The 23,853-nt window shown below is 49.8% G+C and overlaps 7 protein-coding genes across 7 annotated transcripts; 4 read left to right on the top strand and 3 right to left on the bottom strand.

The window, feature by feature from the left end:
* Window positions 1–265: 265 nt before the first annotated feature.
* On the bottom strand, window positions 266–6,418 carry TRUGW13939_10170 (uncharacterized protein; the record flags this gene model as incomplete). The annotated part of the gene is made up of 2 exons (XM_035493283.1): window positions 266–1,456; window positions 1,508–6,418. 2 exons carry the CDS (start codon window positions 6,416–6,418, stop codon window positions 266–268), a joined length of 6,102 nt encoding a protein of 2,033 aa, XP_035349176.1.
* Window positions 6,419–8,794: 2,376 nt separating this feature from the next.
* Window positions 8,795–10,761, top strand: TRUGW13939_10171 (uncharacterized protein; the record flags this gene model as incomplete). The annotated part of the gene is made up of 6 exons (XM_035493284.1): window positions 8,795–9,270; window positions 9,326–9,478; window positions 9,537–9,690; window positions 9,755–9,890; window positions 9,938–10,212; window positions 10,270–10,761. 6 exons carry the CDS (start codon window positions 8,795–8,797, stop codon window positions 10,759–10,761), a joined length of 1,686 nt encoding a protein of 561 aa, XP_035349177.1.
* Window positions 10,762–11,084: 323 nt separating this feature from the next.
* TRUGW13939_10172 (uncharacterized protein) lies at window positions 11,085–12,467 on the bottom strand (the record flags this gene model as incomplete). Its single annotated transcript, XM_035493285.1, has 2 exons — window positions 11,085–12,373; window positions 12,422–12,467. 2 exons carry the CDS (start codon window positions 12,465–12,467, stop codon window positions 11,085–11,087), a joined length of 1,335 nt encoding a protein of 444 aa, XP_035349178.1.
* Window positions 12,468–13,206: 739 nt separating this feature from the next.
* On the top strand, window positions 13,207–15,658 carry TRUGW13939_10173 (uncharacterized protein; the record flags this gene model as incomplete). The annotated part of the gene is made up of 7 exons (XM_035493286.1): window positions 13,207–13,229; window positions 13,286–13,418; window positions 13,477–13,601; window positions 13,663–13,943; window positions 13,996–15,002; window positions 15,059–15,433; window positions 15,491–15,658. 7 exons carry the CDS (start codon window positions 13,207–13,209, stop codon window positions 15,656–15,658), a joined length of 2,112 nt encoding a protein of 703 aa, XP_035349179.1.
* Window positions 15,659–16,773: 1,115 nt separating this feature from the next.
* TRUGW13939_10174 (uncharacterized protein) lies at window positions 16,774–17,468 on the top strand (the record flags this gene model as incomplete). Its single annotated transcript, XM_035493287.1, has 3 exons — window positions 16,774–16,853; window positions 17,047–17,168; window positions 17,224–17,468. The coding sequence occupies 3 exons, from the start codon at window positions 16,774–16,776 to the stop codon at window positions 17,466–17,468; spliced, it is 447 nt and encodes a 148-aa protein (XP_035349180.1).
* Window positions 17,469–17,772: 304 nt separating this feature from the next.
* Window positions 17,773–20,096, bottom strand: TRUGW13939_10175 (uncharacterized protein; the record flags this gene model as incomplete). Its single annotated transcript, XM_035493288.1, has 4 exons — window positions 17,773–18,521; window positions 18,590–19,686; window positions 19,747–19,879; window positions 19,946–20,096. 4 exons carry the CDS (start codon window positions 20,094–20,096, stop codon window positions 17,773–17,775), a joined length of 2,130 nt encoding a protein of 709 aa, XP_035349181.1.
* A 448-nt stretch (window positions 20,097–20,544) lies between these two features.
* Window positions 20,545–23,848, top strand: TRUGW13939_10176 (uncharacterized protein; the record flags this gene model as incomplete). Its single annotated transcript, XM_035493289.1, has 5 exons — window positions 20,545–20,653; window positions 20,832–21,625; window positions 21,857–21,968; window positions 22,237–22,598; window positions 22,658–23,848. Coding segments are annotated over 5 exons (2,568 nt in total), but the record flags the coding sequence as incomplete, so codon positions are not given.
* Window positions 23,849–23,853: the final 5 nt, after the last annotated feature.

The raw sequence follows: 23,853 nt of genomic DNA on the forward strand, positions 1-23,853 counted from the left end.
ATAACTTAACATTTCAATGTTTAAATTTCTCTCAGCAATTTCAGGGCATAGACCATGTCTATATATAAGAATAATGGGTATCGTAAACGCCAATTAGGCAACTCCCATCCCCCCAGATGTCTGTGTCATATAGCCATATCTATCCAGTAATGTGAAACTCCGAACATAAAAACCTACCCTAAACAGTCAACCCAACTGAAAATATCACACTATCGAAACAACTCGGCAAAGTCTGAAAAAATAGTATTAAAGAGCATGCGTTCGATCACTGAGCTTCGCCCTCAGCAGTCGGCGTATCAACAGCAGCTTGCGCAGGCTGTGGATTCTCGTCTTTGATGCCTTCGAACTCGACTTCTCCCTCCACTTGCTCTTCATCAGCGTCGATCATGGTCTCATCGCCGATTTCGGTAGCGTCGCCTTCGGCTTCGGCAACTTCTGCTTCGTCTTCTCCCTCTTCCTCTTCCTCGTCATCTCCATCGGCTTGTTCACCTTCTTCGCCATCCATGGCGTCGCCTTCTGCATTTTCCATATTCTCGTCCTCTTGAAGTTCGGTTTCTTCGCCTTCATATTCTGCTGTCAGGACGGTTTCCCCTTCCATATCACCTTCTTGGTCCTGTGCGTTGTCATCGACATCATCCTCAGTGGCGGGTATGACGTCTGCTGTTCCTGTGGTGGCTGCCTCATCGCCATCGACACTAGCTGGCGCAGAGAGCTCGGAATTTGGCTCAGGAAGCTGGAGTGATTTCTTCAAGTTCGGGAATATGGTACTCTGGTCTGTTTTGAGTTTGTCGAGTTTTGAGTCGTCAACATCGCTTAATTCGCTCTCGTCGTCGGCGCTATCCTGAAGACTGGCTGGGACACTGCTCTGAGCAGCAGATGCACCCTCCGTTGCACCGTCTCGTGAGTTACTAACGGCACTAACTCGGGCTACTGCTGCAGATGGTGGTTTTTCTTCGTCCGCGGCGGCTGCTGTGGTCTTGGCTGCTGCAGGACGAGCATGCCGACTGACAATGGCTTCGGCTCGTTTTTGAATATCTCGGCGAGCAATTCCCTTGGTTCGTCCGCGAATGGGAGCTGGAGCTTCCGACTGAGGAGCAGAAGTTGCCGGGGTGGGCTCGTCGGCAGCGCCATCGTTGCTCATCAAAAGATGGTCAACTTTCATTCTGTCGCGATTTTCCTCGTTTGCCTGTTCAGCAAACCGAGGTCTACTCTCTTCAAACAGACGAGCGTAGATATCGGCTGTGAGGTCTTCCAGCATTGTAACTTTCATTAGATTGTTGTTCAGTTTCTTTAGCTCAACAGCTTCGCGAAGCAAGTCTAATGTCGGCCCATTAGTGGTGGGGAGGTCTTTGAGACCATCCAGACGAGCAGAATTCGCAACAAACTCATCCCAGCTAAGAAGCTTGAAAATACCCTCGTCGTGGCGCTCAGGAATATTACCAGAACGGCGGATAAGCTATATATTAAATTAGCAACCATTGCAACAGAAACAAGAATAACCGTTTACCTTTGCGTATACAATACACATATCCTCCCAGAGCTTTGTATGGTTGATGAAATCGCCCTGCTTCCTCCTGACTCGGCGAAGTAGTTGTTCCAAACTGGCTTTGTCATTCAATTGGTCTAGCAGCTTTATAAAAAAGTATATATAGCGCGTGGTGTATACGAAATGCCGCCCTGGCCGTTCGAATTCCGGGCGCCAAACTTGTAGTGCCATAGTCTTTGTGAAAATCTGTGGCATTAGTTCATTCTTGGCTGCAGCGGCAGCTGCACTTGGGTCTTCCGAGCTATCGTAATGGATTCTTGCAAGTCGTAGCATGATCCGGTGATGCCAGTTGGATTTGTCCGCGTTTTTGAGATTCTTCAGGATATCTAGAATATAAGTTGTCCAGTTTTCCGGATTCTCGGGAGGTGGCAGCTTCTTGGCCCATGGGGTTTCAGACAAGAGTTCAGCAGCCTGTTTGGGTTCGATCTTCTGTCGAACCACAAGTTTGTGCAAGACGGATACAAGTCGGAAATGAGGCTCGAGAATTGGGTCCGAGCTCTTTTCTTTCCGCCGTGGTAGAGTCTCGATTGCATCGAGAAGCGGGTCAAGAACACCATCCAGCGTGACCTCTTTACTGTTTCCTCGCATTGTCTCGTCGCTGTTGAACATCTTCCACCGACATTTGCTGAGCATGAAATGATTGAGCCAATAATCAGGCTTTCCGACCATGGCACGTCTGAATAGATAGCTAGCCAGACCCCATACAGCGTATGGACGCATTTCTTTAAATGGTTTGTCTGTATACAACTTCTGGCTGTCGATATTGCTATAGTGACGTTCAAAGTCCGTCAGACTAAAGACAGCCATGTTCAAAGGTTCCCGTGATGATGCGTAGAGAAACCGCCCATAGTCTGTGAAGAGATCCGAAATAACCGCCCGTGATTTGTGATCATCATCGCCAGCTTGCAACGCACCAGCAACGGCCATCCCGTAAGAGTGAATGGCATTCCGTTGCAAAGTTGCCAATTCCGACACATTGTTGTTAATTTTGTCTGCAGTCCATGTAATCTCTTCCTCAAGCTTAGAGTCATATGCTTGGGCAAGTCTATACCATGATTCCCATCTCTCAGTGGCATACTCCAAGTCTTGTCGAAAGTATCCGATGGCGTCATCAAGGTCATTAGTAGGAACGGCATTCAATCGCTTCTGGGAACGGAATTTCGTCAGTGACGCGTGACCAAGGAGGAAGTACCATCCTTTCTTGGCGTTCTCGGTGTTTGGTATAGAAACAGACGTTAATGCCAAACCGCCAACGCCGTGGGCAAGACGGAACAATTCCGAAGGGTTGATAGCCGACTTGAGATAGGTGCTGATGATGCGCCTATTGAACGATAAAGTAGAATGCTTGATCGGTCCAATAGCCTGCTGCACTTTTTCGATCGTTGTTTTTAGGTCTGACTTGGATAGGTCTTTGATGTTCAGCCGGTTGACTTGCATAAGAACAAAATCCACCATCATTGCGGCAGATTCGCGATCCAATCTCCCTATGGGGCAGCCATGATCCGAGGTTCCTATCTGATTAGAAAATTTGAAGCCATGCAGATCAAAGAGTACTTGTGCGATATCAAATTCGCAATCTTCGTTGGTCTCGATGCTTAGAAGTTCTGACTTCATCAATTTCAAAAGAGCCTTATCAGCGTATTTGCAAGCGGACCGAACTCCCAACGCATTGTGAACGGCACGTAAAAATTGTATGCGGTCGTCTGAAGGGCTATCAAATAGCCCTGCCTCTTGAGACATGTACTCCCTAACCAGCGTGTACTGCAGAACCCAACAACGAACTTGCATATCTCTGAGCCTCTCCTTGAAACTCTCGAGAGACCTTCCCATCGTGCCACGGAGTTCCGACGATGGTCGTAAGCCCACTCGAGCCATGTCTTCATAAAGAGCGAAGGTGTGGAGAAGGCGAGAAATATGGGCTACGGCAGCCATGGAAGAGCGCAAATGTTCTAAATCAACGCACTCAAAGGATTGAGATGGGTTTTCGGTCAGCCGCGGTAGCAGCTTAATCAATATATTATTGATTGACTTCAGCCATCGCAACAACATTGAAGGTCGAGCATCGTGGGCAGCTTCTAGAAAAGAGTTGCCTCGAATTTCCTTAACAATGGCCTCAATGCTCCGTAGCTCGCATGAAACTACCTTTGGCACGTAGTCGATATCTCGGTAGGCGTCTTGTAATCTTCGCCATAAGAAAAGGCGAAGTGTGGCATCCCCTCTATCAAGGAAGGACGCCAGTTCTTGGAAATGAGAAGGTGCAGCTAGAGTAGTATTGTTGCTAGAAGCATCTTCTTGGACAAATTCCACAGAAGAAGGGTCGAGAATGGGCTCGATACTTTCTATTAAAGAAACCGAATCTTGCTTCTCTGACCCAAAGATCTTCATGAAAAAATCCATGGAATTTAGGCGCGAGATTTCCTGATCGAGAGCGGAAATCGAGATATCAGGCATAATTGCGTTATTTATAAGAATAATCTCAGGATTACCGAATGAGCCAAGAGTTCGTTTGAGGTCGTGAAGACATAACAGGATATGCTCGCGCGTTACATCATCGGCCATATTCGAGTGAAATGTTGTCGACCAAAGATAGCGAAGTGAGATCTTGGTGCGGAAGTCACCGTCTGGTCCATGATCCATAAAGTGATTAATCGCAGTCTGCGCCAAAGATCCCCATCTCCTCAAGCGATCGCGTTGCGAGACACGAGTAGCCAAGTCAATGTCGCTGTTAGGATTGTTGATACGAGCATAGACATCGAGATGAAGCTCATGAAGAACCTGTATCATTTCCATTTGCGCGTAGTGTTTGTTGGTATACTCGAACGGGTTTTCAGACGTCGTTGTGCTGTGGCCAAGAATCTCTTGCTCTAGCTGGGAAACAGCGAAGACCAATCTCCGATACAGGTATTCATCAATCTGAATAATGAGCTCGACAACAGTCTCTTTCAAACCGTCAGACCAGGGAGAGGAGATGTAGAGAGAGTCCGATAAAGATCCATCGAATACGGATTCTGGTTTGTCTCCCCTAGGTTGGAAGAGCCTGCCTAGCCAAGCAAAGGCAACTTCATAAAGATGAATCCAGTCATTATTAGCTTCCTCCACAAACTCTTCTAACTCAGAACCTCCACCAAGCAACTCTTCTTTGCTTTGATTTTGTACAGGCTTCCTTGAATGTTCTTGGAATATAGCCAGGCCAGAACGATTCACACCGCGGATGTCTTGTAAGGCAGTTGAGCTATCACCTTGCATAGCTGATCGTGCCTTTTCGTCGTCCCAGTTCGTCAGAGCGTATCGAAGATCGTTTGCAAGAATAAGGTCAGGTTTTCCTTGTGATTCTAGAGTACTTTCTGCACGAGACTTATTTGAAGCGGTGCAAACATGGCTTTTGAGGTCGTCAATTGTCCCCAAGTCTTCGACACCAATCTTCGACAAAAGGCTGCCGACGGTGCCAAACATCCATTGGTCGGCATGGGAGAACTCTTCAAGACGATCTTCGTAGTACTTTTGGTCTAGATTGGCATCCTCCGTCTGCAACAGATTCTCTGCATTTGATTCTCGTGCGCGGGTTCGGCGACTCTTTGCTCTCCCACTATCAGCTATGTCGTCGTTTACAACAGAAGCTGATGAACGTTTCCTAGGATTAGCATTTGTCGATTTCGATTCGGCATCCTCTGCTGCCGGGACTTCCGCCGTATTTGGGGGGTCGGTAGGCTGCTTAGAGATTCCTTCCAAAGACTCTCTCAGTTGTGATTCGGCTCGCTGGTCAATCGATGACTGATCGTCCACATGATCTGGTGGTGCAGAGAGTGCCTGTGGCTGTGGTGCCTCCGTCGTCGTCAAAGGATCTACCGGGGCTTCCGACATTTCTATATCTTTTTGAGGAATGGGCAAGTCCTTATGGCCAGGGCTTACAGGAGTTTCCTCTATAGGTGGCATAGAGATCCCGACAGTAGTTGAAGGTTCCGGACTTTGTTGTTCCACTTTCACTGATTCAAGGATTGCCTTCCCAACACCACACCACGTTCTGTCAGCGGAGACTATTATGCGTCGGGTAGCCAGATCCAATGGTCCATTCTGTTTTGATAAAGCAATGGCGGATATATCTTTTGGTAAAGTCGGAAGATATGGGTAAGGATCTTGCATGTGACGTCTAGCAAGTTGAAGTAGCGCTTTCCGAGGCTTTTTTAACGGCGGTGCTTGTGATATTGAGAGTCGATCCTTGAGTTTTCCAAGAACTTCTTGTAGCTCCTCACTTGCAAATGCTTCGTCCAGTCCCAGTTGTTCCGTGCGTACCTCCACCTCGTTGTCATCGCCCACTAGAACACTTTCGAAGCAATACCGGGCCAGGCGATAACTGTTTAGAGCTCCACCCAATCGAGCCGTCTTCCGCCAAAGGTCCAAGTCTGTGTCGTCTCGTTCCAAAGCGTCGGCAAACATTGTAAGAGCGGATCGAGACTCTTTTGTTACTGTCGACGTGGCGGCAGGGTCGTGTCGAAGTGTTTCTTTCAGGACATCCAAAAGGAACTGCGCGTTATTTTTGTATAAAAGGTATATTGTCTGTGGCAGGGCGCTTGCAGCAGCATCGTTGATGTCGATGTCGGCAAGCGCTTCGGCGGCGGCATCGTCGGCGTCGGCATCAGGCAACGTGTTTCGCAGGAAATCCGAAATCGATTCCGGGTATTTGAATATTTCTGATTGACGTAGGGCAGCATAGGCCTCTCGAGCCTGCGGGTAGAATTCTGGCCCCTGGGAATGAAGCTTCAAGGCATTCTGGTAGAGCTTGAGAGCTTCTTCGTTCTGAATCTCCTTGGTGTCATCAACCTCCTCCTGGATGTCCTCCGCGGGCTCAATATTCAATGCGGTGAAACTGGCCATCTCTGCGAAATAAATCTGCAATCGCGCGAGCTTGCGGTCAGTTGTTTTCAAGTCGGAGAGGCGTCAACAGCGCTGTGCGCAGCTCTATGCTGCAAGTAAAGGCGAAGTGAGGGACATGAAAGCCCAAGCTGAGAGAAACCATAGGCTGAGAATTCACAAAAATTATGGTTCAATAGCTGCAGGCAGTCCGATCACTGTCAAATAAATGCGAAATCAGCATGCCATCTGCAGCCTCAGCGATGCAGCGCAATCAAGTTGAATCAACACGTCAAAGCCAGGCGCGTTCGGGGAAACTGCGACCTTAGTGCATGAATTTGTTCTGTTTGCACTCCCCACCCTGGTGATCTCTTTAGATACATAATAATGTCATGACATAATTAATTAATATTTACTATTTTTTTACTTTTATTTAAGTTTATTACATAACTTCCTACATATATAAAAGATGTCCAGAAATTACTTCAGTGTCTAAGAAATATAAATAAATGGCCTAGCATAAGAGGATCTCAAAAATCTTTAGAATATAAAACGAATCTTGACATTGATGTCTTTAGTCCTATCGGGCACGCTATGTACACCAAATGCAATTTAAACCAAAATATTTGGCTTGGAATAGAAGACCTATGACAAGACTAGATTGTAAGAAGTTATTAATGGCCATAATAGACTAAGATCTAACATTGAAGCAAGATAGTCAATGCCAGAGCATAATGGCGTCCTAAAGAGCAAGTATCCAGTGCCGATGCGCTTACCACTGGTAATACCACCATAAGTAGCGCCGTGTGCGAGAAAGAGAGAAAAACAAATAAGTAACAGGTTAGGTTAAAAATTGTGCCCTCCCACATATGATCGCGTTGAGACCCACGAAGAACTTCTCCATTGGCGGGCTCAGCAAATTGTGGGCATCATAGGCCCTGGTGAACATGGTATCTCCGCCAGACCCTTCGACGGGTACATTGGCCATGTGCACGAGTGTGTAGTCAGGTAGAACATACTCAAAGTCCATCGTCAATGTGCTATCCATCGGCACGGCTTTAGTTACGCTCGCTACCCTTTGAATAGCCACCTTCGCGTACGTAAAGTTTTTTCCTGGTGTTGCGCGACGGAGACATGACCTCGGTATCGATTGACCTATCAGGTAGCTCCATCTAGTTAACTAGATAAATGTAAAGGCTCGGGGTATATGGGCTGGTATTGGGTTGACCAATGCGGTGGCACAGCAACTTCTCATCGACGATGCTCAGGTTTGACTGGCGACAGAAGACGCAAAAGACGCAGAAGCAACGCTGTGATAACATGATAGTGATGTTACGTAAGAGCTCACCAGCATTAGAGACATGTAGCATCGACGACATTGGCTTCAAGGAACTCGGCCCCTATCACTGGAGGTATTTCTTTGCGTACGTAGCCATCCAAGGCCCCTGACGGCTTGAGTAGCAAGGCTGTGTGGGAGAAGTGACCTGTAGGGGAACAGCGTCTTGATCGCTGGTCTTGTTTACATTTATCGTGGTATACATGTTTGGAGATCAGAAAGATGTAGTGTAGTACAATAAGAAGTCATGCAAGAGAATAAGAGTCAATTGAGAACTGTCATTGAGAAGGCTGCCTTCCACAAGCACGATTTCTGCTCCTTTATATCCCTATCCCTCGGGTTGTAAAGCCATCAATATCTCCAACTTCCTGAAATTTGATATCATTATGTTGGCTTGAGACTTTGAACGGACGGAGAATTATTCCTAATCTTCGTACATGATAAGCTTGCATATAGCATTTCAATACACCCAATAGTCATTATCATCTCCGCATGTGTATATGTGTGTGTGATTTTTAATCATGTTGGGTCAGAGTCGTAAAGGGTATCAAGGACTCCCAGTCAAATCTAGCCATAAGTTGGATTTTTAACCCTCGTTTGCGATGTTTTCGTACTGGAATAGGCAGGTAGTGTCCCTTCTTAAAGAGTTGCATATTTCTAAGAGGAATAACCCCCGTCCTCTACCTCTGATGCTAGAGTTTCTGATGATACTAGTCTTGGCTTTCTATTGACTGGAAGAACAAAATCCTAATTTGAGGAAGTTGTAGAAGTTGGTTTCGTGCGGATAGCATGATAGGATCTAGACTTTTGTCCAGAGGACATAGTCACTGTGCACATCAGATCCGTGCCAGCTGTTGCCAGGATAAGTGTCATTATGCTACCCCAGGTCCCCAACAATAAGTCCACCAAGCGTTGGCACCATTTCGGGCCGAAGATCGGACTCGGAATGTCTCCCTCCGCATTTTTTTTTTTGTCTTTATTGACTTCACCTATCTTTTTCTCATGCCTATACTGTCTCTTTCTTGATAGTACCTGAAATTTTTCTTTCCTTCCTGGCGCCCAGCATGAACACGAGCCACCCCACCAACTCTAGCGGCCCGGCCCGCCTGCCATGTGTCGAAGATGCCGACCCGCCAGCCCCGGATCGACCATCGCCCCGCGATGGCTCGCCTGTCCGGCAGTTCACCGATCAGCAGTCGCGCGTGTTGCCTCACTCGCGCCTGATGGTCGTCTTCCCGGTTCTCGCCCTGGCACAATTCACGGCATACTTGGATCAGACCTCCATCTCGGCTGCGGTGCCTGCTATCGGTGATGCCCTCGGCCTGGGTGCGTCGCTGCCATGGGTTGCGACCGCGTACTTGTTAGCCACGACTGCCGTGCAATTGGGGAACGGGAGGCTCAGTGATATCTTTGGCCGCAAGCAAATGCTTATTGCAAGTCTGCTGGTGCTCGCGATTGGAAACCTGGTGGCCGGGTTTGCGACCAGCCCGGGGATGCTGTTTGCCTTTAGAGCCGTCAGTGGTCTTGGTGGCGGCGCGATGTGAGTGAAAAGAAATTGGAGTTGTTTGTAGTATGCTTATGTACTCATGACGCAGAACCGCGTTGGTTATGATTATTGCCAGCGACATCACGACCCTGCAGGAGCGCGGCAAGTACAACGGCTTCATTGGCGCCGCTGTAGCTTGTGGGAGCGGGATGGGCCCGTTAATTGGGGGTGCCATCACCGCCCACGTTTCATGGAGATGGACGTAAGTATTCCCATGGTTAATTTTATTAACACTGATAATGGTATCTACTTCTGAATAGTCTCTGGTATGATGTCCCATGGCTCATAGTGTTGATCACGCTGCTGTACATCACCCTCCCTGCTAGCCCTAAAGGGGCCAACACGCGGTCGAGAATGAAGATGATCGACTGGTTTGGGCTATTCATCAGCATCGCAGCTGTTGTGCTCCTTGTGGTACGTCCCGTCCGCACTGTGGGCACACGAGCCTAGCTATCTAACCCGTTGCGTTTGGTAACAGATCCCCCTCTCTCGCGGCGGCTCTACCATCTCATGGAGTAGTGCTCAAACCATCTCCATGTTGGTCGTGGGGGCATTTGTGATACTTATCTTCCTCGCGGTAGAGGCAAAATTTGCTTCTCTACCAATTATGCCGCGTATGTCTCTTCGTGTCAATTTTTATAGGTTACTGATTCTCGAGCAGTTCACCTCTTCAAAGCCGACTTCTCCTGCAACGTCCTACTCATGCAAAATGTTTTGTACGGCTTCGTGTTCTGGGGAAACCTTTTCTATATGCCCATCTACCTTGAAAACGTCCGCGGATATTCTCCAATTCTTGCCGGTGCCATTATCATGCCCATGGTCGGCACGCAGGGCATTGGGTCTATTATCTCCGGACTTATCATTTCTCGTACAGGACACTACAACCACGTTATGATCGCGTCACAGTTTCTCTGGATGGCTGGACTGATCGGTCAGGTATTCTACTCCGCGACATCCCCCGTGTGGGTTATCTGAGTTGTTGGCTTCTTCCAGGGCTTAGGAACCGGAGGCTGCTTCCAGCCGAGCTTAGTAGCCATCCTGGCGCACAGTAGACGAGCCGATCGCGCCGTCATCAATTCGCTGCGCAACTTTCTCCGTACAATGGGTGGTACATTGGGCTTGACTGTCTCAGGGACGATCCTCAACAACGTGCTGCAGTCGAGATTGAGCGGCGTGGTTGGCGAAGTTATCGCCACACAGCTTGCCTCTTCGGCGCATTCTCTTGACACTCTAGGCCTGACTGCCGGTCAGAGAGCAGCTGTCCTGGATGCGTATATGCGTGGGATCCGTATAATATTTATCGTGTATGCACCGCTCGTGGGCCTCTGTGCTCTGGGTGCATTACTTGTCAAGGATACGGGTCTAGCGGAGAAAGACACCAGCACGACGCTGCATGTTCGGTCGGACAAGACAGGCAACAGAGATGATATTCCTTTGACAAGTACCCCAACTCAAAATAATGGAGTAATGGCGAGCTCAACGTGACAGCTGCGGGCTTTGTCTCTCAGTTATATAGAAGAGCTAACTTCATCTCCGCCTGAGGCAACCGCACAAGCTGTTGACACAAATTATCTATTTTTATTTTTTATTAAAATAGAATTTTAAGAATTTAAAAAATTGGCAGAATTTACAAATTACACTTATGAAAATAGTCAATTTTATAAGCATGTTTCACTTGATTATTATTTACTGATTTATTTACGCTCGATCGTTGAACTATACATCCAGGCAGGGAAATTCTAGAGTATATTGATCCCATTTCGCTCTCTTTTCAATATGATAACCAAGTAGAATCAATATTTGGACGTCTATAGTCCTTCTTTTGACAGCAGAATATAAAAGCCTTTTTTAAGCTTATCCATTACTTCACCATTCACTTCGCCGTCAACAAAAGACCGAGCTACATCCAAATAGTCCAATTCGTCTTCTTCACCCGTAGCAGCCCAGGCTTCGTGTACCAGTTTCTTTAGAATCGGATTTCGCTGTGGAGGGTTTTCAGCTGCAATGGCTAGATTTTCTGTAATGAGGGACATCCGACATGAGTTGATCTCACATTTATGCCTTGTTATGATAGCATTATAGATACCACGATAGTAAGCAAGGCAGTCGGGCGAGTCTTCCCAGACGCCTTCTGGTTCGACCCCGTCTTCCATGGATTCTTTGTACCCGTACATTGCCGGGTCCCAATCGCGAGTAAGCCAACCAGGATAGCCCCTGTTTCCGAGACTCTGGGGCTCCGCTGCAACTCCGCCCCAATCAATAATACTAAGAAGCTCGCCTTCTTCCGATACAATAAAGTTTTGTATGTCAAAATCGGGGTGCGCAAGCACGAAGGGGCCGTTTCCCTGGGGCTCGGGAATCCAGCTGATCAACTGATGCAACAGCATCGCGAGACCTTGAGGAATCGGGTTATTCTCGGGGTGCAGGTCGAGCATGAAGGTGTAACGTAATTTTGGGTCACTATATGCCGCAGATTCGACATAGATAGGGTCATCGCTTGGATCACGATGAATAAACCACCGATCAAGTATCGCCTTGTGATCGACTCGTCGCAGAGAGCCGATGGTGGGTTGGTCCTCGTTGTCCTTGAAAACAGGACAGCCACCGGTTTGAAAAATAAACTTGTCGAGTTGTTCCATTGCCGATGCGATGCCTTCAAGTGCTCGAACACGGCGTGCCCGTATGATATCTGGGCTAGTGTTGTTGAAGCGATGTCCAAACCACACTTTATATAGAGGCATTCCAGAAATAAAAGTCATCAAGATGTATGGACAGCCAATGGTATTGTCCGTGGTTGAAGAAAAGTCTAAAACATCTGGTAAAGGAATGGTGGTCTCGTGCTTTAACAGGCGCATTGTATTCGCCTCGGAGGACAGAGCCTTTGCAGATAGCTCATTCCATTCGCTCTCAGTACCGTTAACGGGGATTTTGACCGCCCAGCGCAGACCGTTGTCAAAAGTCAACGGAAAGACAACATGATAAGACCCAAATATAGGCTCGCTGATAGATGGCTTCACATCGCTTGGATGTGAAGCCGGCGGAAAAGTGCGCTGCAAAATGGCGAGTGCGAGTAGTAGTAGCTGCTCTTTGTCAAGAGCTGCGATAACTTCAGAGAATCACTCTGCCTTCTCATCATCGCCATCACTATCATTGCTTGAGTGCAGAACCGAGTGTTTCTCGTTTTGAGCCATCCTAGCTCAGGGCCAGCAGGCAAATTCGTCTTTCTCTGCGTCTACAGCTTGTGTATTAGTGAGTACTTGGATATTTCTCGGTTTCTCTAGGTTCTTGTTTAATATTCTCGGTCAGGAGGTTTATTTAGCAAAGGCGCAGGCAGTGGCTGAGTGACACATTTCATGCAGGGTTCAGATGAAAATCAAATGACTCATAATTTGTTCTTGGCACTTTCGAGCCAATCCTCAGTCTATCAGAATCGAAAAGCCTTAGACGATTTTCATACCGCATGATGAGTAAATTGTGCAAAAATAATGATGTGTGCTATAATGTGTGGGCATTCTCAATATATAGTGTTCAGAAGTGGTGATATTGCATCTATTCAGCAGATCACCAACTGTTGCAGCTGAAACAAACCCCCATCAAATAAAGAAACACTTTTTATCATCTTTGATAAGATTAAAAACAAAGAATTGGGCTGTGTTAAATTACAGGCTGAGACTGCCCATGTTTGAAGGCGGTGGCAGAACCGGCGCCTGCCACGAGCCTCAGCCTCACGGATGCGTGGCCCAAACACCAACAACCAGTTAGGTGAATCTGTGCCGTTCTCTAGCATTGACGTATTCAGCAGCCCAAGACCCAGCTATCACATATTGCATGGGCTGGTCTTTTTTGTGCAACGCCATATTTTAATCACCCCTGTTGTTATTGTTCCCCCACTTACGGACTTCGGCGAGAGTCCCTGAAACAATCGGCGCGATGGTTGCGCCTGCTGTGCCTGAGTATGCCTTGCCCCCTGAGTTGGGATGGACAGTCTCTAACATCAATGCCTATCTAGGATCTACGAGGAAGAAGATACCGTCTTCGCCGCAATCGATGCTCGCACAGAGGCCCTGCAGACTCTCCGGGAACTAGGCCCTCCGGACCTGGTCTATCTCGTGAAGCAGTCCAAGACTACCCCCGCCCGCCAGGTATGCTATTGCACTTTGTCGAGCTTGTGACTCTGTTGCTGATTGATGACCGTGGCAGACTGGCGTTTACCACCATACTACAGGAGTCGATGCTTCGTCGTCAGCGAGTCTCGCCGCATATGTCAACACATTGACCTACACTCCCGTTGATAAGCAGCACAAGGTGGTTTCTGGGATTTATTGGTGAGTCCTTGTCATATATAAGCGAATACTGGCCATTCTAACCGATATTCGTGATGTCTAGCTGCTACAATGCTTTTTCTCACTTGGACATGCGCGTCGAGGTCAAGATCCCCGGAAGTCTGGAAAGCTATTGCATTGATGAGCGAGGAGATAAGCGAGTCGCCACTGAAGCCCTTTGGCTTGAGACCTTTTTGTGCGCCGTTCTCAGAGCCTATACCTATGCCGACGATGGGTCGGGTGATTCGATCAAGAAAATAGTCGGAGTGCGCAGGTTTAACCCGGTGACAAACACGGAGATGGAACACAAGTTTCTTGATGCTGCGGAGAGACTGTTTTTTATGGGTAAGAAAAGCTTGCTAGTGTATTGTTGAAGTGAAGCTGACTCAAAACTCAGGACGACAACTAAGCTCAGACCCGGAAACACAAGTTCCCAATACGGTTGCCAACCATTTGACGTCGGGCCTTTTGAAATATATACACACGACCGGTCGATATGTATCGGGCATTAACTTGTTCGAGAAGTTGCGAACTAAAGATGTGGAGGTCTCGTCGCTTTTGGCGCGAGTTCTTATCTCAGCGGACGAGGAAGTTCAGGCAGTGCGACTCATGCACGACGCGCTACAAGACGTGCCAATGGATTACGCTCTGCTTGACTGTCAGGCCACCTTTTGTATGAGCAAAGGAGAGGGCGAATTAGCCCTCGAGTGCGCTAAGCGCAGTGTTACGGCCGCTCCCAGCGAATTCAGCACATGGGCTCGGCTGGCTGAAGTTTACATCTTCCTCGAACGATGGGACCTGGCTCTTCTGACACTCAACTCATGCCCCATGTTCACGTACCAAGACAAAGATCTTCCACGTATGCCGCAGCCGTCGCGAGTGCTTCTTCCGATTCTGCCCGAAAGCGTGCTCGATGAAATCGATGAAGGGCAGCCTAAACAAGGAGACCCTCACGAATACGTGCATCCCTCTTTGCGAAAGTTGCACGCAACATCATATCAGGGCACGTTTAAGAAAGGCTACGACTTGCTCACCAAGATTGCGGCCGCTGTTGGATGGGACGAGCTCCTGAAGATCCGTAGCGAGGTGTTTGTTATGGAAGAGGAGTACCGGGTCGAACGCCACCACGATACGGGTCATTCTCAAAATGCCAGCACCGTCGCTCTTAACCCGCCTAGCCCCAATCCTGAGACTAACGGACATAGTACGGAGGCGGAAGAGGAAACGGAAAAGGAAACGGAAAAGGAGGGAGAAGCAGAAAAGGAGGGAGAAGCAGACAAGGAGGATGGAGAGGAGGCTAGCGAGACCAACGGTGATGCCGAGCATAAGGAGGAAGATGGCCCCACGATTGAGAAGCCAGAGCAGACAGTGGCATCAGAGACAGTCAAATCAGGGAATGAGGATGTGAGTATTGGTTTGGTATCTTGGTTGAAGTTTACTGACTTGTCTTTTTTCTGCAGCCGGACCCATCGCATTCGAACTACACGCAGTTTCAAAACAAGCGACTCTGTGAAAGATGGTTGGATAACCTGTTCATGGTACTGTACGAAGATCTACGCATCTACACCATCTGGCGATCGGAGGTTGCCCAGTCACGCCACCAGTCGATCGACTACAAGAAGTCACCGACAGAGTGGGAGATTCTGGGCGAGCTGGCAGAGCGACTGCATCACTTTGACGAGGCGATTGACGCATATCGACAGTGCCTGTCCATTCGTTTTTCGCCCAAGGCGATGCGCGGGGTGCTCAAGCTGTACGAAAAGCAGGGAGACACTCGCGGCATGCTCAATGCACTGATCCGGCTGGTTGCATGGCAATACCGGTGGTATTCCGAGGTGAGTGATCTTGTTTTGACTGCATTTATATGCTTATGCTGATGCAATGCTTTATAGTTCTCGCCCGAGTTGCTATTCTCGATGCGCAAGCTTATTGAAAACGAGGGCGCGGTCAAGGTGCGCAGCATTGTGCAGGCGACGAATCTGCCCCAGCCAGTGCTCGACCTGACACATCACTACTGCCAGCTGTGCGCGACGTTCCGCAGCACTGGCACTGATGTTTGATCTGGTTCTACAAGTCGATATCCGAGTATCAGCGTGTTGTTGCGCCGTGTAATATGTAATTATCTGTAGAGACTACTTGCGTGATTTCGTTGCGCACACTGATACCATACGATGGTCTTGAATTTATTTAAGTAGCTTGTGCGCTGTGGCATTATTCAGTATTGTATACTTCATTCAGTATTGTATACTGGGCATAATCAATGGTGAACGAAAGCAGACGATCGGCGCAGTGACGACATCAGCCGCATCGGGCTAGCGGCTGCGGTATCGATTGTCTAATCGTGATCGGAGCATTTGATAGTTCTGTAGGGAGAACTTGGTAAGTAATACTTGGTAGAGTGTGGATAGTAGTATGTGGCTGTCGGCTGCTGGGACAAACGTGTGGAATATTCCTGAGCAATAACGAATAAGTCACCAGGGTTTGTGTGCACTCCGTAAGTTACTCTGTAGAAGAGTGTGTTATCGCACGACGCACGCACCACCGCACGGGCCACGCACGCACCCCCCGAAGAGCTGCAGCAAAAACGTGCGCTCATTGGCTGGCGGCAGGTGATTCGGTCATGGCACCGCCGGATGGATCATGGCCGGCCGGAGCCCCGTTCGGCGCACGGCCTGGCATGCCTTAGACCGACGTCCCTCGGCCAACCTCCAATACAGTCCAGATTTATCCGCATTGTTGTTAGCTGCTTTCGTTGCTTCGTTACTATTATTATGATGGCTGACGAGGACGTCCGCGCGAGAGGCGAACTGGGGCCCAGCCAGCCCAGCCTGCGTCCGTCAGTCAATCAGTCAGAAGTCTCACATTCCCCGGCCGACCCCCTCCCCCCTTTCTCAGCTCTTCCCTCTCGTTCTCCTTCCCTGGGTCGAGTCGGAGCTGGCCCAGCCTTGCGCCGTGCCCTCCCCTACTTGACTCAAGCTAAGGTCGCGTAACCTCTCTCTCGCTCTCTTCCTTTCTTAACTTTCTTCCTCATTCTTTCACACACCCCGGAAACCTATCCATCTTTCTATCCTTCCATCGGCTTGCTCATACCCATTGAGCCGGTGGCGCCATTCCCCTGCTTGCTGCAGCTGACCCTTCTCTCTCTCTTAATCCCTCATACATAACAAAACCAACCATGTCGACCCGCAAGAGAAAGCAAGAAGCCGAGGAAGAACTGCAGGCTCTTCCCAGTGACGAGAGTGAAGAGGAAGAAGAGTAAGTCAATTTTTTGTCTGTTTCTCTTGTTCTTGTCGAATTTCCGTTGCGCCCGCTCGTATTGCGGCGCCCCCTCGTGTCTGTCGCGCTCGTCACTCTACCTGCGAGCGCCATTGTCTGTGTATATTATATGTGTCGCGTAGAATGAGACTACTTGTTCTAGGCAACAGCGCATGCTGACGGACTCTTTCAGATATCAGTCCTCGGACGCCGAGGGTGAAGACGTCGACGACGGAAGCGAGGAAAGCGAGGAAGAAGAAGAAGAGGAAGAAGAGGAGGAAGGTGAAGACGAGGGAAAAGCAGAACCTGAAAAGGGTATGTATATTCTTGCTTGTAATCTGATCAAGTCAAAATGCTAATACGTCGACAGCCCCCGCTCCCAAAAAGCGCAAAACCGCCCACGACGAGCCTGAAGGAGGCGACTCAAAGGGCGAAAACGGCGCCGGAAAAGACGAAGACGGCGACGAGGAAGAAGAAGAAGAAGGAGAAGAAGAGGACGCAGGCGAGACTGCTGACAAGTCTGCGCCGGCCGAGTCTGCGGCCAAGGCCAAGGGCGGCGATGTTCCCAAGGAAGCTGACGCTGCCGAGGCCGACGGCGACAGTGATGAAGAGTGATCTGGATAATCTGGATGTACTCCGATGGTATACGGTATTGCCTGTAAACAACAGGATGTCTCGGATAGATCAGTATATCTCGCCATTTATGAATCCAAGACCTCGAGATCTATGATATCATTATTGCCGTAGCCAGTAATGTAGAATCTTCAATCTACACATACACAACTACCAATTACATCTAATGTTGATCAACCCATTTTTCTGACTAAATACATGTATCCATGTTAAAAATCCGCTCAATAAACCCATCCCATTCATACAAAAACAGACCATACTCCATCCAACAATTTTAGGACAAAAATCACTGAGTAAAATATTCAAATCCAGGTATACTCGGATCCATCAGATGCTCATCCAACCCGAACCCATATGTCCCAACCATGTCATAAATCAGATCCGGCGGCGGAAACCCCTGCGCCATTGCGTTTGTGCCGCCGGGCACAGAGCGTCGCCTAAGATTTGTATTCATCGCAGATGTAGATGCCGATGAAGGTGCAGGAGTAGCAACAGTAGTGTTGGTGCTAGTAATAGCAGCAGGGTTATCTGCGTCTTCTCCTCCTCCTGCTGCTATCGAGGCCGGATCATGGTTCACGAACCAGCCCTCCCACGCATTGAACCGATCCAGCATTTTGCCCAACCCACGCGCGATATGGCGCGTTAAATGGCGGTCGCCGGCGCTCACGCAGGTCATCAGCTCAATCACGCGCTGTACAGTGTGGCGCACCTGACGCCCGTCGATGTTGAGATATGCCGAGTTCCAATTCACCGCGACTTTGAGCAAAAACACTGCCGAGAACGTCACCATTGTGTGTGTGAAGATGGGTACGCCGACGATCGCGTCGCGTACGTCTTGCTCTTCTAGAACCATGTTCAGACACGCCATCGCTGCTGATATGGCCGTGTTGGCGCATTCTTTGCGGTCTAGCGAGAAGACTGGCGTGTTTGTCGGCGACAGTGCACGCAGGGCGAGCGAGTTGAGCTGGAACTTGGCAAAGTGATAATGCAGCACGACGCCTTTGGACGGGTATGTACGGACATATGGGCTGTCGGCTAGGGTCATGTTAGTAGCTAGCTATTATTGTTTGAATAGAAGGGGAGAAGAAAGCAAGAAAGAATACCTGATCGTGGCTGCCAGAGAAGACGCCATTGATCAACAGCCACATTGTACACGCGCAGCTGGCCAAAATCTTCCTCCGTCAGGGCCTGCTCGACATCAGAGCCAAACGTGCGGTATGCCTCGGTCAGGATCGAGAATAGGGCCACCTGCGCCATCAGTCGGATGTCTCCGGACACAACGTGTCGCGACTGTAAAAACACCTCGTAGTTTTTGATGGCTGGGTCGTCGTGGATGACTGGCGGCCGTCCGTAGGCAATGCTAAAGTGGTGATCACACACATACAGCAGATACCACAGCTGAGCCCGCTGGTACTCGTACTGACTGCCGTGTCCACGCGTCAGCTTGTGGAAGCTCTGGTGCAGGCCCATCTCTGTGGCGATGCGCACAGCGTGGCCCGACAGTTTCCAGCTCAGGTCCGAGAGCCAAAAGGCGCCGGCGCAAAGGCCCCGGATGTCATCCAGCGTGTGAGACCGCGTGAGTGCCATGTTGGACACCAGCGAGACGTATTCATTGTAACATGTATTGAGCGTGTCCGTCCGGTTGGGAATATGCAGCGCCGCCACCGTCAGGACCGCTGTTAGGAGGAGCGTTGACGCCCGTCGCACCGAGGTTAGGTCGCCGTGAGGAACGACGATGCCTCCCCACAAAAGCTGGTTCATTGTCCGGCTGTAGTATGCAAACAGCTCTTCTGCTTCGTGAATGGAAACATATCCACGGGAGATAAAGTCTTCCTCGAGCAGAGTCGACTTGGGCTTCTCGATGTGGTTGTTGCCAAAGTTTCGCAGCTTCGTGACTTCGTACAAGCTCCGCATGGGCGCCGATACCAGCTCCGGGTTCTCCATATTTGGGTCTTGTGAATTGTCCCGTGTCATGGTCTGTCCACCCATTGCTGTGCCTGTACCGGTGTTTGTTCCAGCGCTTGTAACGGGCACACTCAAGCGCTGGTCGATCGACGGCCGGTGGGTATGTGAAACTGAAGGGCTTCGACCGACGCTGCCTTCTGAGAAGCTGGACAAATCAGAAAGGCCACTTTGGCGAAGTAGGTGAGAGACGGCGGCCTGCAATTGCTGTATCGTAGCGGTGGCTTGCGATTTCCATCTATAGTATTCCAATCAGCTTTGTTTCTTCTCCTTTTTTCCCCCCAAGAGGCGCACTAACGCGAGGTCATCGTCAACAAACTTTTGCGAAAAGTCATTGACCACGCATTTGATCCCACTGCGTTGGCATTTCGTGCAGCTCGACTCGCCCGGTCTGACCTCGCACTTGATCTTGTGCCGTTTGCACTCGGCGCCTAAAACCACCGGGTCAGTTTAATCTCATATTCATATAATCCTTCCAACAGTGGCAGTGTGCGTACAGGCACGAGCTTTGGAAATCTTGGGCACCGAGGCCGACCCCTTTCCCTCATCCCCGTCCTCGTCTTTGCGCGGCGAGTCGAAGCCAGCCTCTAGTGCGGAGCGCTTCAGCGGCGCGCCGTTGGACGACATGTGCGTATTCGGGGAGTCCATCGCGAGTAGACGGACGTTTCTCGATTAGATGCTGTCGATTCACCCTGACCGTGCCTAGGGGGCAGGGCTGGTCGGGCTGGTAGGCATGGACAGTGCAGATGCAGGTGGAGAGAGATGATGCAGAGAGACAAAATTACCCCAGATAATCGCCGGCTTTCGTTCCGTCGCTTGGCGCCGCGTGAGATCGCCGCCGCAGTCGGACTCCGGTCAATAATAATTGTGGCACTGGACTAATGGATTCACTTAGGGGCTGTTGACTGTAGTCTGTGCGTATTGAGCGAGACTATTGACTGTGTTGATAGAAAAGGTAATGACCTCGATACCGCCAGCACGAGATTCCCACTACATCACCGCAATATCATCGATTTATTAGGAGGTGGAATGTTGACTACTCTAATAACAGGCTTGATTAAAACTAACCCCAGCATACTGCCCAGATTAATTAGGTACATCGCAGCAGTTGTTCCGTCACAACACGCCGCCACTCGAGCCACCGGAGCAACTCCGAGGCTCGGCCGTCGCCGAGATTCCTTGGGCCAGCATGGAGGAGGGGCGGGGTTTTAAAGAGAACATGTCTCGCAGTCGACTACTAGTTATTTGAGATACATATTCAGCCTGTATCTGCGTCTGCCGAAATGCATGTCCTGATCACCGGCGCCGCCGGTTTCATTGGCCAGCTTCTCGCCAAAGAGCTCCTGAATGACTCTGCCTACAAGCTCACCCTGACCGATATAGTCAATCCGCCCGTTCCTGCGGGCGTCAAGTACCCAGAGAATGCAAAAACAATCACCGCCGACCTCGTCCAAGGTGGCTGTGAGGCCGTCGTCGACTCTTCCCTAGACGCCGTCTATGCCTTTCACGGCATCATGTCTTCCGGCTCAGAAGCCAACTTTGAGCTCGGCATGACCGTCAATGTCGACGCCACGCGCGCGCTGCTCGAGACCCTACGCAAGAAATGCCCCGGCGTGCGCGTTATATACTCCTCTAGTCAGGCTGTATACGGCCAGCCACTGCCCAAAGTCGTCACTGATGACGTTGTGCCCACGCCCGAATCGTCGTACGGCGCGGAGAAGATCATCTGCGAGACGTTGATCAACGACTACTCGCGCAGGGGGTTCATCACTGGGTTCACATTACGCTTTCCGACGATTTCTGTGCGTCCTGGCAAACCGACTGCGGCTGCGTCCTCGTTTCTGTCCGGCATGATTCGCGAGCCACTCAACGGGGAAGAGGCGATTATTCCTCTGGAAGATAGGTCGTTTGAGTCGTGGCTTTGTTCGCCGCGCATCCTAGTCCAGAATCTGATCCTGACCCTGTCGCTGCCAGCCGACGCTGTCCCCCTACATATACGGCAAATCAACGTTCCGGGAATCTGCGTGACCATACAGGAGATGATGGATGCGCTGGAGAAAGTTGGAGGCAAGGAGAAACTGGCATTGTTAAAGGAGCGTGAAGATCCTGTAGTCAAGAAGATTGTCCATTCGTGGCCCACGAGGTTTGATAATAGCCAGGCTTTGCGACTGGGCTTTGTGAGGGACAATTCGTTTGAGCAGGCCGTGAGGGACTTTAGGGATAGTTTGCAGAAGTAGAAGTGTTTTGAAGAATAGAGAATAAGGGCATTGAATGCATGACATCATTATCATGTGATCTCCCGTCTTAGCGCGTCGGCAAAAGTCGCGTTTGCGGGGAACACTTTACTGTTTACAGTCACTTCCAACCTCAATTAATGCCTGTTATTATGTACCTAATACTCATGCCAGGCCGCCGCTGAAACAAATCGATGGCTGAGACGTGTGCCAACCCGCTGCTGCTGGGCTGGATCAAGGAATGGCTTGACCAGGCCCGAGAGCGCAATTCCAAGGGCTTCACCATGTATGCCATTTTAATCGTTAATCGTATTTCTTCCCAGTGACTGATATCTACCGTAGCTACAAAAAGGCATACGAGTCTATGAAGGCGTGTCCTCTAGAATTCAGCCATCCCTCAGAAGCCATCCAGCTGAGCGGCCTGGGTCCGAAGCTATGCGATCGACTTACAGACAAACTCAAGGAACACTGCGACAAGAATGGCCTGCCCATGCCAGAACTGCCCAGCAGTAAACGCGGCGGCCAGAAACGAAACTCGGGCGATGATGTCCCAGACGCCGAGCAACAGCCAGCAAAGAAAACTCGCAAGCCCAAGCCATATATCCCTGCCTTGCGATCCGGCGCATACGCATTGATCTTGGGGCTTTCTACGATAAACGAGAACTCTTCGCAGACAATGACCAAAGCGCAGCTGATCGATGTGGCCCAGCCCCATTCAGACACGTCTTTCACGGCCCCGAGCGATCCGACCAAATTCTACACGGCTTGGAATTCGATGAAGACGCTGATTCAGAAAGAGCTTGTTTATGAGCATGGCCGGCCGCTTAGAAAGTATGCCCTCACGGAAGAGGGGTGGGAATGTGCAAAGAGGATTAGAGGCGCGGGCGCTGCTGGACAGCTGCCACAGGGTCAATCGGTATGTTATTGTCAAAAAGGAAACTAGTTTGTTTGGTCTACGATATCTAACCCCACTAGACATTAAACTCTACATCTGCTACAGCCATATTACAACCAGCTACAAGTACAAATACTGCCTCATCTCGGCGCACCCCACGCACTATTGACTTGGATGATTTTGAAGTCGATGTATTAGACGACGTGGAACCAGCACCAGCGCCGAGGGCACGATCACGTAATAACAACGCCGAGTCAATTATATTGCCACCCGGAAGCTTCACAATCGAGCTCCTGCTAGATTCACGAGAAGTGCGTGCAAAAAACGACAGAGACTATATTGCCAAAGAGCTAGAAACAAAAGGCATTGCTCCCCACGTGCGCGCCCTCGAGCTCGGTGATGCCATGTGGGTAGCCAAATGCAAAGACCCCAATTACCTCGCCCAGTATGGCGAAGAAGGTGACGAAGTGATGCTGGACTGGATCGTCGAACGCAAACGCCTAGATGACTTGATCGGATCGATCAAAGATGGCCGCTTCCACGAACAAAAATTCCGTCTTCGTCGCTCGGGCATCAAAAACGTCGTCTATCTCATTGAAGAATTCGCCGTGTCCCACCCTTCATCCACAGGCACACAGGCACCACAAAACTACCACGACGCTGTTGCATCAGCAATTGCATCCACACAAGTCGTCAACGGGTATTTCGTCAAAAAGACCAAAAACTTAGACGACACTATCCGCTACCTAGCACGTATGACATTTCTTTTGAAGAAAATGTACGAGCCATCCATCCCAACCTCGTCCAGTCAGGTCAGCAGCAGCGCAGCAAAAAGCACATCGGTGGCACTGATCCCCAGCTCCAACCTTTCGTCCTCAGAATCCTACCTCAAAAAAATCCGAGCCCTGCGCGCTGCAAACGACAGCTCCTCCTCCTCCTCGACGACATTTGGCGTATCTTTCGCTAGTTTTTCGGCCCTATCGTCCAAATCTGATATCCTCACACTGCGAGACGTATTTTTGAAAATGCTCATGTGCACGCGAGGCATCACGGGTGACAAGGCGCTGGAAATCCAGCGTCACTGGCACACGCCACGCCAGTTTATCGAAGCCTTTGAGGCTGCCGAGCAGGCTGCGCCGGGTCGAGGCGAAACCGCAGTCAAAGCAAAAGAAAAGCTGCTCACGGACAAACTTGGCAACCTGGTCGCTAAGAAAAAAGTTGCCGGCGTGCTTAGTAGAAAGGTAGCTGAGATATGGGGTGAAGAGGGCTGATTAAA

This window comes from Talaromyces rugulosus, chromosome V (assembly GCF_013368755.1).
Source record: "Talaromyces rugulosus chromosome V, complete sequence".
Classification (NCBI taxonomy): domain Eukaryota; kingdom Fungi; phylum Ascomycota; class Eurotiomycetes; order Eurotiales; family Trichocomaceae; genus Talaromyces; species Talaromyces rugulosus.